Below are 14,111 nucleotides of genomic sequence, written 5' to 3'. Positions count from 1 at the left end.
AAAGGCTCAGCAGGAGACAAGAGTTCATTATCGGACTGCTAATGATATTACAGTATGTAACTCCTTCATTATTACCACTAGTATAGGAGTAGACAGGGTGCACTAGACTTTTAGATCAAAAGTTGTCTGAATAAAGCTAAAGGTCGTCTGAGGTTTGGCTCGACGTGACACAAAATATAAACACTTCAGTGGGTTTTTATAGAAAAAATGTTCTGCTGAGCTCCTTGTCTTGACGTGAAGAGCTCAAAAGTTAATTGTGTTGTATTTCTCAAATTATTCCAAGAATGTCTTTGATAAAATGATTAACATGAATCTATTTTGTTTGTATATAATTCTTTATTAAGTCCGTCTCGATCTTAACCTTTTCCCAACATGAGAAATTCCTGAGATGATCACAGTCACTTGATTTATCTGAATACACACTCGAGAGGCTGAGAGCGATTCTCTTTCTCTCACTGCAGAACATATTTCACATTTTTCAGTCAAATAGTTTCATAGTTTCAACTCTTGTTTGGAGTTGAATATTTACTAAAGTGTAATGTATGTAAATATACGAGCATGTAACCCTATAATTAATAATCAGTGGACATTATAATCCTTTATAGGGTCACACACCGACTGAGTCGTAGTCTGAAATATTTGTGTATTTTACTAGATTGTTGTTATTGAATTAGTGTGTTTGCAGCAAAGATTATAGACTATGTGGGTTATCTTTCTATTATAATATATTTTTACAGAAATATGTAACAATTAAGAAAAATTGCAAAAAATCCTCACTCATCTTATTCCTTGTTTACCTTTGCAGGAGCTCTCCGAATAACACAACAGCTGTTTTAAATGTATGACCATGTCCATCAGTGTTCCATTACCCAAACAATCCAGTCTGGTCATTACTCCATTGATCTCACAGTTTAATATGACCTCAGTTATTCAAATTGCTACATTTCTTGTAATATTTTTGTCGTTAATTTTGTCCAAGGACAGAAAGAGGTCGCTGCCCTTCATAATAGATTTGAACAGAATGTAGAAAAATGAAGCATTTCTTTCTTCTGAAGCTCTTTTTTTCTTTTTCTTTTGTTTTCTGAGTGAATGAGACATTAGATCCTGTGATTTAGGGACAAGAAGAGGCTTGTGTGAGCACAGTTAGCAGTGTTACTGTCTGACACAGTAAAACTAATCACTATCTGAAATCTTTTATATCTTTTATTATTAATTCCTCTGAGCTCCTCAGCATATTCAATTTTATCTTATTTATTTATGTGTCTACATGTTTATGTGTGTCTTTTCTTACGTGCACAAGCTGTTTAAACTAACTGCCATTACCTGAATCTGAATACACCTTCATTTTGAATTGTATTATCGTATGCAGCATTTATTCTAATAGAATAATTTATGCTTGAAAGTTAATTCATCATGTCTCATTTAAAATGACCATCATTTTGTGTTAAATTTCTCATATTATTTTTACATCTGTTTCTACTTTCTCTCTTTCCCACTGCTGCAGCACACCACTGAGATACACTGCGGTGCATTCAAAAGAGGGCAGTGTAACCACACATGCCGGGTTCACGTGACGCTTCCCTCTATTTCAGTATCGATCTGAAACTACATACACAACCTACGCTGTATATCTATTTTACTTCAACTTGCAGATCAAATCTTTCCACAAGAAACCTGATTTTTTTTTTTTTCAAACTTATCATTCGTGAGGACAAAAAGCCCGCAGAGAGAAAAAGGGAAGTGTGACTAATATAATCTCAACAGCCGGAGTGAAAACCACAGTGGTCAAGCTGTGAGGAAAAAGCTGCTGTAAAAAAAAAAAAGCCGTAATTGCTGCAACACCCACTGACCCCTGTGCACTGTACATCAGCATACCCAATGACTACATGTAAGAAAATTGCTTCACCATTAATGTTCTTTCAGTGATCGCAAGGAGGTTTGCTCTGCCTGGCCCTGGGTGGCATCATTAACTCAGCCTGGAGCAACACGTTTAAATCAGATGGCATTATCACGAGTGTGACTAATGCTGTTCATGCATGTGATTAACGTACCCCTTTTTTTGATTAATTTGATACGTCGGCCAAGGAGTCCTCGCATTTGTGATTAATGAACCTGCAGCCTGGAGTTCTCTCTCAAATCCCAGTTCAGTCTGTGGTCACAGGCAAAGGTCAGGTTGAAGGAAATCATAACACAACACTTGGCATCTCTTTAAAGGGAAGTCGGTCTCATATGTATATTAGGCTTTCTCGCCACACTAAATCTTGGAGACAAAGACAAGAAAGCAGACAGACACTGGCACGGCCCCTGTATGTAAAGTTAGTGGCAGGCTGATACATAAATCCACATACACTGTAACAGCTCTGGTCCCATGGGTCTAAGCTTCTGTCTCTGCCTGAGGGCTGGGAAGGGTGTGACCAAGATGCTCTAAAACCAGAGCCTCACACTCTTCCTCTCTTCACTAAACTGAAGGGGAAAAGAGTGTACAGCCTGGTTATACTCACTGTTGACCTTTTGATGTCTAAGTCAATATTCTCTCTTTTTCTTCCCTCTATCACCCCACCTTCCCCATCTCCCCGGTGGTGACAGAGACGGAGGACACAGGGGTCTGTAATTAGCTGGTTGACCCCGGGGTTGGGTTGTGTGACCCCAGCAGCCGCGAAGCGCAGATCCAGCCTGATCAGATGAGTAGTTCTGAGGGATCAGTGGTTGAAAGACAGCCGCCTCCGCGCCTCAGCCAACCCGGTCACATTAGCCAGCGCGGCCGAGAGGGGCACAGTTACAGGAGCCCAGCTGCCGAGCCCAAACAGAGTCACAAACACCTGTCTGGGTAGAGTACAAACATACAGACACGCGCTTTTCAACATCCACAGACACCGATGGCGGCTACAAAACACACTACCTGCCGCCACTCAAGGAAAGGAGGTGGAGGAGGGGGGGGGGCTGAGGGGTAACCTGACCCAGGTAGGGGAAGGGTAGGGGTGGGAGGGGAGGGAGGAGCAGTGCTGGCCCTTGGTCAAGTGCCTTGTATTCCACAAACAGGCCGCATCCAGTTACACTCTACCTGAGACGCCGAGCCTGAGGAGAGGATTCAAAGAAAAGCATGTGGACCCTCCCTTTGGTGCGCCTGCTCTGGCTAATGGAGATTTTACTTTGAGAAAAACACACTCTGATTTGTTCACTGAACAAGTATCCAGGGATTTAGAGAGTGAGAATCAAGACATGCTCCATTCTTCTGGCTCAGTTCATGTGTAATTATGTTTTTTTTTCCAGCTGCAGAAGTATTAAAAGCATTGAAATGCGGTGGCAGAGGTACCTACGAGCAGGTCGATAATTGGTAAATGTGGCTCAGCTGTCTTTGCTGCCTCCACCGCTCACTACACTAATTAAAAGCAGCGAGACGGGAGAAAGGGAGAGAGTGTCATCAAGGACACGCTGGGAGACGTACACCTGAGACGGCACAGTCACCGATGCTCCGGGCACATCAGCATGACCTGAACGCCGGCGCTGTTTGAAGTTGTGACAGAGAGAAAAGGGAGACAAAAGTGTCTGGATCTGAAACTGTTGCCCGTGGGGGGGAATAAAGAGATGGGAAGAAACAGAGAGGAGAGAGCACATGAAAAGAGAGTGAGGGGATGAAAATGTTGTAGATTGAGAGGAAAAGAAGGGGAAAAGGACACAGAGAGTGTGAAAGTTGAGGCATCTTCTTTAGGATACTTATTATTTAGTCTCACTTTCCGTCGCTCAGCGCTCATTCATCTCTACCTCTTTACCTCTCTCAAGTCATCGTGTTTACACAAGCTGTTCCTGCCATTTCCCTGTTGTCTAACCCTCTCCTGTTTTTTCCTCCGTCTTTCCCCTCTTTCTTTGTCTTTTTCCTGCTGGTTGGAAATCTGCAAGGCTTGCTCATCGGCGCCAGCCTCTGTTAATCCCCTCCCAAAGCACCTTAGCAACGCTAGGAATTTAGAGATGCTAAAAAAAACACCACACGACGACAACGACAACAACTGTTCTTAACACTGGGCTCATATTGGCAAGAGTGGCCACATCTTGAGATGTGTGTGTGTTTTCCATAAGTAGTTCAGAACAATCTGGAAGGGTGTGATAACCAAGGATCTCTCAAGAGTGTGTGTGTGCGCATGAGCGTGCGTCTGAATGTGCGCGTGTGTGCACAGAGTGGGAGCGTATGTTTATGTGATATAGTTCCTATAACACCAGCAACCTGGTAATCACCGCGTGTAGTCACCTGAGATGCTCATTATCTTGTCCCCGTGCACGTTCTGCCTGTGTCTGTTCACCGAGTTCACACACCACACACCGCCGGACCCCGCGTCTCACAAGTGTTCATCTTTGTGTGGCTGGTTTGAACACACCTGAATGAGTCAATGATAGAGCGAGAGGCTGAGCGAGGGAACAAAATATGAATTATCAGAGGGAGCCGTGAAACAACTTGTGTTATTATGGGCCTAACTTTGATGTAAGCCAAATGCCTTGATGAAAAAAAAAAAAAATCAATAAAGCAAGGTTACAACGCTCACAGCAATTACGCTGTTAGTTATTTTTCATTTGTTGGCTTTGCGGTTTTCACACAGATTTAACACACAGATCACCCCCTCCTCCTCCTCCCTCTTTCTCTACCTAAAATCAATTACTTAGGGGCAATGGTAAAATAATTGAGGGCGCATTTAGGCCTTGAAATTAATACATGGTTTAAATGTTAAAACTTTTCCATAACTTCTCGCTTTGAGGTATTAATTTACCTCCTAAATTGAAAAAGAAAAAAAAAGACAGGAAAGCTCTACATTTTATTCTTAAGCAGCAATAAAATGCAAGGAGTTATTCTTTTTTTTTTTTTCCAGCAAAGCTAAAACAACAGTAAAACAGACTGTACAATGTAGGTGTAGAGTAACAAAGACCTGTCTCACAAGATGACAGTTAATCCATGAAGACAACTGTACTAATAGTAGTAGCTTTTTTTAAAAATTCAAATGACAAATGACATGTAGATTCATGCACAGGAAAGAAGAGATTATCTGAATAATAAATGTTTCTGCTTCTCTTGATAAAAGACAGTCCAGACAGTTTTTTCCCGGACAATAAACCTTCTACTGATGCTGTGGTCCCTCTGGTGCCAGATCAGTACATGTTTCTTATTGGGCTGGTCAAACAGCATATTAAATACAATCAAGGCTGTAGAAATATTCATTACAGGCATTTTGACGGATTTTACAAATCTGGAAATGCAGCGGCGTTCTTGGAAAACATGCCAACTGAGGGACTAAGAGTATTAAGACAGTGAAGCTGGCTCCAGTGAAAGGGACTGGGGAAGGGGAGCTGTTGCAGACACTGCTGTTTTTTTTTTTTTTTTTGTTTGTTTGATAGTGCTTGGTTTTGCTGATATGGGTGAAATATAGGGCTGTTTTTTTTTTTTAAATCTTCAGGTAAGCCACATAAGACAAAATAAAATCTCCACATGCTCTGAAATCAGACACTGTACTTAGATACAAAACATTAGGCGATAGGAAGATGGGGTGGTGTAATTAAGGGGTTTAGAGTAGGTAGCATCACATGGTAAAGAGTGAATGGAGGAAATTTGGGGCTTTGACTGTCGCTGACATTTTCCAAAAGGTCTTTTCTCCCACAGAACCTATCTTCTAGTGCTCGTCGTAATGATGGCCTGCCAGCAGAGGAGACAAGGTGCTATCTGTTAATCACAGGCCCCCTCGGTGATCCATGTCCACTGGTGATAGCCGTGGTGGACACTTTGCTGGAAGGGAGAGACAGACAGAGAGAGAGAGGACAAAGAGAGGATATTGATTTGCAGGAATATCAAATGTCAAAAGTCAATAAATAAAGACACGGCAGCACGGAGCAAATATAACCCTGTAGATGTCGGTTTATAATATAACAAAAATATACTGTGCTCAATGCGTACATGTCATAGATAGAAACACACACACACACACACACACACACACACACACGTACATGGTTCACTAAGCTGAATATTTAATAGACATGAGGTTATCAATTAAATTACAAATGAATCAAATGTGTGCCATGCCTTAAACAGTCTGATAGCTGACAACAATCTAATGGCTCTGGAAACAAATTGAGTAGGGTTATAATCATTAAGGACAATTTATCTGTACCGTAAGGACATATTGCTGTGACATACACATCCTTCAGTTGTTCCAATCTGACCTATCTAAACGACCCAGTTTGTTGATCACTTGACCCCGCAGAGTTCAAAGGTCAGCCAGTTCAAACAGCTATCAGCGTGCAGCAGGCACCATAAAACTGCTGTTTCTTACTTGAACACTTTGACCCCTCATTAACCCGGTCTCTGTACCGCACTGAGAATTATCACCTGCTGCCACACAGGAGCAGAAAGCCTTTACAGCATCTGGTGGGTGTGTACGCGTGTGGGCCAGCGATAGAGAGACACTGCAGGTGTGTTGCAAACAGTGCTCCATTGAGTGAATGGTTAGTTAGTGAGAGTCGCTGGGTGGGTTTCCATCCACCTGTTTTTAATGTGCTTTTTCGATTTGCGCATAAAGATGTGAGTGGAAACGCCAAAAATAAAAATAATCCTGAACTAGAATGGCACTCAGAGCGCATACTTCCGTCAGGGCCCACATAGTCCCCTTTTGTACTTACTCATAAGTACCAGCCACCTAAATACCGCTTTTTCATCATTTATTATTCCCTGAGAAATTAACGAAAATGTGGAAAAACACCCTACCCCTCTAAATGCTCTTATTCCGATTCACACCAAAGTTAATGGGGTCTATTCTGGGCTGAGACTCTTCCTCCTGACAAACCAACCAACCAACAAACAAACAGACACGAGAGAAAAAAACTTTCTTGGTGAAGATAAATTTAGCAAAAAAAAAAAAAGTCACACTGTATTGATTAAAGCAAAAAGGGACAAAATGCACTAGAAAAACAGACGTGTGAATAAATCATGACGTACATAAAGCGTCTGTCATACAGCCACAAGTGCGGGTTGTCAGTTTGTAGCTTTTATATATCGCTGGCTTCCACTGAAACTGACTGATGGCCTGTTGCTTTTCCACCAGTTGTCTGAACTAGAGTGTGGACACTCGACCGGAACCGGAGTCATGACATGACGAGCTGGGTTCGGACAAAATTTTGGAAATTTTGTCTGGGTTCGGGTTGGGTCTCTGTCACGTCAGCAGTAGTTACTGCCTGGACGTAGCTGCAGTTCTGTATGAGTATGTTTGCCACCATAGATTTTTTTTGTGTGTATTTCATATTTATTTTTTCAATATTATCATATTTATTTCATATCTATGTGCATAGAACAATGACTTTTCACTATGATCTACAAAGACCATGTCTGTAATCGGCATAAACAGGCAAGCCGTAACCACGGAAACAACTGCATGATGGGGAAACACAAACTTTGGACAGAAAAATGCAATCTCTAGTCTGAACACACCATTAGGACAATCCGCTGCTCGATGAACTACCTGCTAATAATCTCATAACGGTAGTGCAGTCTCTTTTGCCGATTTTCTCGAAATTGGTGCTACATTTGGAAGGAAAGCTGGCTAGTGAGAGTGTCAGCCAACCAGTGAACAGTTGTAATGCAGTATGGGATGGAAAATTTTTCCCTTAAACAAAATCATGTCATCAAGACGGTTGTAAAATTATAGATTTGGTCAGATTAAAACACTGATATATCACATATGCATTGAATTTTGGTTTAATTATACTTTAACATCGACGTGAAACTAATGACGCGATTGACGTGTTAGCATGCCAACGTTTGCTAATGAGATGAGGATGTCGCTAGATGAAAAGTCAGATTGCAAGTCTTTCTGAGGTGAATGAGAATTTGTGCTCCAAATTTTATGGTAAGTCATCCAAAAGTTGTTGAGACATTTTACTAAAAAAATTATGTCAACCTCATGGTGGAATGAGGAAAAGTTAGACAATGTAGATTCATAATCTAAGAATCATACTCTTGAGACCATGAACCTCTGAACAACATTTCATGGCAATACATTTTTTTTTAAAGTTAGTCTGGACCAAAGGGGACTGCTGCTAGCGTGGCTAAAAAGTACAAACAGAGAGAGAGAGACTGCATAAAAGCCTTCAAGATACTTTGATACAATATTTTAGGGTAAGAATGAGCCTTTGTAGAAGAATCTGCTCAACTGTGGACATGAAGTAGGGAAGAAACAGAAAGTAAGAAAGAAAATAATAATGATCTGCTTCTTAGGTCATTACTTTCAAACTGCTTCTTCTGTCACTCCTGAGCACAAAGTTTGAGCAAATTATTTATCATGAACCGCATGCTTTGATGTGTATGTTATACATTCGTCTGGAAAAAAAAGAAAAGGTTTTGGATATGATCTAATGATATAATCCTATTGCTAGTTGAAAATAAAATGATGGTAATTCAATTCTGATGTAGATTCTGGTTTGTTGCGCATATTAAGTGAGGAACATTCATTAACATCGTATTCCAAATTCCTCATTTTGCTCCTGGACAACCCAAGTTTGTTTGTCTCCGTGAAAGAAACTCTTTGTGGAGCCACTAGTGTTGAAAGAAAAAGAAAAAAAAAGAAAAACTAAGAGTTAAATACTGGGCCAAAGATCCTTCCTTCAAGTATACAAAACAGGAGGATTGTAGAGGACACTTAAAACTTATGGTGTGACCCATACTTGATGCTTTGTTTGCCTCAAATTATTGGGACACTGCTATCAACATGTTTGACCTGAAAAAGGCACGCAGAGAGCCGGAGAAAATGGGACTTTTGTTAGGAGTTTGAAGAGACAGTCACATGTCCTCATACTTATTAACTTTCTTTTGGATCTCATGTAGATTTATGTCATACCAACAAGGTAGTCAATGAGACAGTGTTAAGAGTTTCCCCTCCAACACATCTCTGCATGTGACTAGTGCTGCTCATTCTCATGCTGTCCTTTGCACCTTCATTATGATACTGTGGTGGGGAATGAGCTGCAGCTACACTGATTACTCGTCCTTGGGGTCTTGTCTGATTGTCTGGCTGCTGGTGTTTCTTGCCCCGTTGGATCTATTTTCAAGGATGTTACCACATTCTGAGATCTCGGCAATTACTTTGCTGAGTACAGTGTTAATAGAGCTGATGGCCAGAGCCACACAAGTAAAAATCCACATGTCAAGGACTTGGCAAAAATTGGCACCCCAACTGGAGAGACTTCTTCTCCAGAATGAACCATTGTCGTGTGGACGGTGCAGTGACGAGACCTGAAAGCATGGCACAACAAATCTGCAGCCAGAGGCAGATGGTGGCTTCTACAATTGTGTTTGTGTTCGAGGAGATAATGAAAGTTTGATCGTGTCATTCTGCTTATGTTGCCAGTTTTATTTTGGAACACAGTGGCCGGGTTTCAATCAAAGTGTTTTTCTGCGCATTTTGAAATACTGCATTAGAAAAGATTGATGGACACAGCAAAACTGTGAAAAACCTTTCTCAATTTCATGAAAAAGCTTTTAGGGCTAATTTGTTAGTGAGTTGATTGTTGAGTCTCATTCCCAACTTGTCAAATGCTGACGCTCTCAGTTGGTGGACCGTGTAGGCCATCAACCTAAACTGTCAGTATTTGACCACTTTGGAATGAGACTCAAACATCAGCTAGCTTACAAGTTGGACTTTTAAGGAGGGTTGTTAGTTAATGTGCTTGATGGTAGATGGAAACAAAATAGTTTCTGATGTAGCGAACATTTAACTCGCATGACTGATCAGCTGTTCACGCTCCCAGAGAAGAGATGAAAAATGGCAGCAGATCCAAGCGTTCTCTTCAACGCTTGACACAGATCGGACACAACCTTCCTCACATTGACACGTGACATAGAAATGTCATATTTTCATCGTGTTTCCGCCATGGTTTTTCAGCATTTGAAGTTGCGGTGGTTTTATTGTTTTCCAACTGGAGAAATGGCCCCACCTACTGCTTATCTTGATGAACCAACTCAATAATAATCGCTTGGAAACAAGATCTCACTTACATTTTCATTTATTGATTTTCTTGAAATTCGGTTATAATTTGTGATGCATTTGGATGGAAACCTGACGAGTGATATAATTACTGTTATATGCAGTTGCTTAACTCTGTTAAAGGCTTCAATAAAATTAGTGGGACGACATATTGTTTGAGCCGGTTATACGATATGAATTCTGTACACATCACTGGATAATTAAAATTGCATTTTAAGAATCGAACATGAAACATCATCCCTGCTGCGCGTGGACTGCAGCAGGGATGTAAGACGATTTAAGGAGGTGTAGTTACAGCTGGCATTCTGGCTGTAACTACATTTACATTATACGTGCAATGCGACCTTAAATGCATCTACAGGAGTGTTTATTCAAATGTGTTTATACTGTATTTTTCAGTAATTTTCTGTACTTGCGAAGCAATTCACATGGTATTTACTTTGCCCTTGTTGACAGAATCCCCTCATTTCCTGCTGAGAGACGTCTATTGTCAGCACAGAGTCTAAGACTCCATTTCCACCAAAAACACCCACAATTTGCTTTATGCTGCTTCATTTGAATGAAATCCCCACTTGTTTGCACCTCTCCTCCCATCTGTGTGCATGCACCACCTCTGCACTGAACACAAAAATACCAAGCAGATGCACAAAACACATTTTAAGGATAGCAAAAATAAACATGTCGTAATTCTGCTTTTGCTATTGGCTATTAAGTCCACTTTTATCAGTAACTGAAGTCTGCAACTTTAGTAAAACATAGCTACAGTCCGTCTCCTTGTATGGTTATAAACCTGTCTCCTACATAATATGTTTGTATTACACTAATTTACGATGCCTAATACCTTAAGCTGCTGTGTTTCAGTGATCGGCAATATTTCTTTAAACCCAGGAAGAGTCGGGTTAAAGTGGATGGTTGGACTGAAACCCTCATAAATCATCAACTCTGACTGCTGTTCACAATAGATTTTTTTTTAGATTAATAGATTAGATTAGAATAGATGGATTTTTTGGCCACTTGGGGGCAGCGGAACAAGCTGAAAACAAAACACTGATGTATTATCTCTTTATAAAGTTGGGGAACAACTGTTGCCTGACATAAACATTTGTCTCTTCAGCCGCAAAATGCTCCACTATATTCACCAGCTCATTGCTAACTTTATGTGCTGTCAGATGCAGGTAGTATACAGGTGGCGGGTTTATCAAAAATGGTTTACTTGAACTTTGACTAAGCAGGAAGTAAAAACTTTTACCTCAGTAGTTTAGATGCCACAAGCAGACATCTTAGGAAAAGCCTATGTTCACAGTTTCATGTGAACCCTTTGTGTTGGCAGTGAACAATTAGCAAATATGTTGATTATAACATTTTCTATATTGGTAATAATGTGATTCAGGCAAAAATCCTTTTCCCACAGAAAATATTTGTTTCAACCCTGTTAAGTTATTTCAAAGCAGGAATGGGAAGAGTTTAATGGTCTTCTTCACAAATCCCATTTACACAAGTCTGAATATAATTTTTTTTAAACAACTGTATAGCTCGGACGTGTCCACATGCGAAGAATGCTGCAATTTTCTGCAGAATTTTCAGCTGGAGGACTTTTCTAGGGTTTAGACACATATTGTACATCTTAAAATCAAAATAATGAATAAATTAAAAATTATTGTATTTTCCACCAGAGGGTTTTGAAACAGTTATACTGTAATAAAGACAGAAAATACAATTGAATAGTTAAATTAATTAATGAAATGTGTATTTCTGAGGGCTCTTTAGAGATATTTAGTGGCTCATCGTGCTTTCTTAGGTGTGTGGTGCTGTGCTGGGTGACTTTGGACTGATGACCTCAGTAAAATCCTGCCTACAGCCCTGATTGGGAGTCTCCTCCTCTCTCCATTCAGTGATGGACAGTGAGGCCACTCAGTATGCTACACCCCCACCTCCCTAACTTCCATCTTCTTCGAACTTATTCTTTCCTTTCTCCTCCTTCCTCCAAAAACCTCCCCGGTTCCTGTGGAGTGGCTGGTTTTGTGTGGCCCCAGCACTGTCCCGTTTTTTATCACCCCTCTGACGGGTTACCCCGGTCCCCCTCGCACCTGCGCCGCTCCCAGGTCCCTACAGGAATGCGCTGGGGCTTGTAATCGCCTTTGTGGGGGCCATTGAGTTGTATGGCTGACTGAAACTTCCCAACCTCACAGCGCGCTGGCCGCTGAATGGGGCTCAGCGTGGGGCGGCTCTCCAAACCACGGCCGCTGCCAAATTCCTACAGTGGCGCTCCACAATCACTCCCACACAGGCCCCGATATACCGCCAGGCAGAGGGGACGGGGAGGGGGTGGTGGTGGTGGTGGTGTGTGCATGTGTTGGGCAGAGAGATGGAAAAGTCTACATTTAACTCCAAACAAGACGGCCACTTTTTATGCGTCACATCGCCACTCTGGCTGGACATGGCGCACTTTGTCACTTTTCGATTAGTCGTTGGAGTGAAACAGTGATTCAGAGCAACAATAAACCAAATGTGATTTTTGTGTTTTTCATTTCTTTTCTTTTTTTTTTTTTTTTTCATTTTTAATATCTCACCTCTTGTCAAAAAGTTCCAGTGCAGATGCTATTCCAACAACGGAGAAATCTGAAAAATAAAAAAAAAGGAAAAGAAAAAAAAGGCGTTTGAATGGTGGACAAAGTTTGGAAAAATAAAGCAATTTCTCATAACTTTCAGGACATTTGTGCTGCGTTTCGGTGCATTAGGTCCGTGTGCCGGCATACAGCGTGGTAGCTGTGGGTAGATAGAGCAGCACTGCAGGATTAAGAGGCAGCAAGATTGTTAAACATGTCAACGTGTAATTGCACGATAAGGCCCTTCCGAGGAATTCATTGGCCCAGTTGCTTTCTCTATTCCGCGCTAATCTCGCCCGGCACATTCGCTCTGTGCAATCTGTCTCCATAATCTTCTGTGACAGAGCGGGCGACGAGAGCAGGCTGCTTGGTAATTTTTTTAGGAAAGGGGGGGAGACGCGGAGAAAATATGCAGAGGCGTGATAAAGTGACGCTAATTATCCCCATTTAGGACAGGGAGTGCAAGGGATCGGGGCTTTACGAGCAACCGAGTGTGCGCCGGAGCTGATGGCCTCCTAGCACAGAATATATCGGTGGCTACAAGATAAGAGCATCGCGCGGTGGAGAGATTTATTGGCCGGTCAGCTAAACACACACGCGCGCGCACGCACAAACAAGCAAGCCACACACGCACACACAAGCACGCACACACGCCGCGCTGCCACATTTCCCCGTATACGTTGCACCCTACACTTACCCCTCTTCCACCTCAAGGTGTAATTTATTCGGGTTAAATTTGCCAGAACGCTCCTCTTTTTAGCCTGGCGATGCGCCGTGACGCGCTCCGCCTCTCCGGGCTTTCACTGTTAATCCGCATCTCTTCACATCAACAGATAAGATGCTAAAACACGCGAGGAGGCCGTCCCGTGCCATAGGCTGCTGCGCTGCGCTGCGCCCCGGAGAGATGTCTCCATAGATGGCAGTTTGTCTTTTGAGGGGGTTTTTTGGAATTTAAACTAATTTCCAGACATTGTTCCTGTGATTTCCTTCAATAGATTAATGCGCAGCCAGACGTTACACGCTCCACTATGAGGCCTAACAGGTTTAATTGACGTGCCATGCAAGTCTTCATCAGTGTGAAATAGGCCCTTTAACTATGTATTTGAGATTAATTGATTTTTTTTTTTTAAATACCTAAGTAGGCATAAATTTCCCTCATTTGCATGTGTATGCTTATTAGCCTGAATCTACATATGAGGCCTACAGGCAATAAAAAAGATGTACATGTCAAAACCAGCTGTGGCCTGTCAAAAATGACGTCATTTTCAGACTAATTTCTCATTATTTCGAGAGGATTAATAATCTGAATGTGTGTGTTTGTTTCCTCCTCCATGTCTGATCCATAACGAAGGTGTTTCAGTCAAAGGAACCTAAACTCAGTCATCTAAAATCAAACATCTGCAGCTTCGAAATTGTGATGAGTCATCAGCAACCCCATAAACTACTTGTCACGAGTGTGTTCGGTCACTGGGAGGTCCAGTCTGTGCAACAG

The 14,111-nt window shown here is 41.7% G+C and overlaps 1 protein-coding gene across 7 annotated transcripts in view; it reads right to left on the bottom strand.

The window, feature by feature from the left end:
• Positions 1-5,362: 5,362 nt before the first annotated feature.
• sox1a (SRY-box transcription factor 1a) overlaps positions 5,363-14,111 on the bottom strand; it is an 81,759-nt gene continuing 73,010 nt past the window's right edge. For 2 of the 7 annotated variants that reach the window (XR_014623209.1, XR_014623210.1), the window contains exon 3: positions 5,677-5,764. Coding sequence is in view for 2 of the 7 variants with exons in the window: in XM_084361253.1 (XP_084217379.1) it covers positions 5,705-5,764 (60 nt within the window). In the remaining 5 variants the exon portion in view is untranslated. Of the gene's footprint in view, positions 5,765-12,583; positions 12,633-14,111 lie in introns of all 7 variants that reach the window. The other 5 variants (XM_084361254.1, XR_014623213.1, XR_014623211.1 and 2 more) reach the window with 5 other exon arrangements.

This window comes from Pagrus pagrus (assembly GCF_965226575.1).
Source record: "Pagrus pagrus genome assembly, chromosome: 9".
NCBI lineage: Eukaryota > Metazoa > Chordata > Actinopteri > Spariformes > Sparidae > Pagrus > Pagrus pagrus.
The sequence above is the reverse complement of the archived record's forward strand: the minus strand, read 5'-3'. Positions and strand labels throughout refer to the sequence as shown.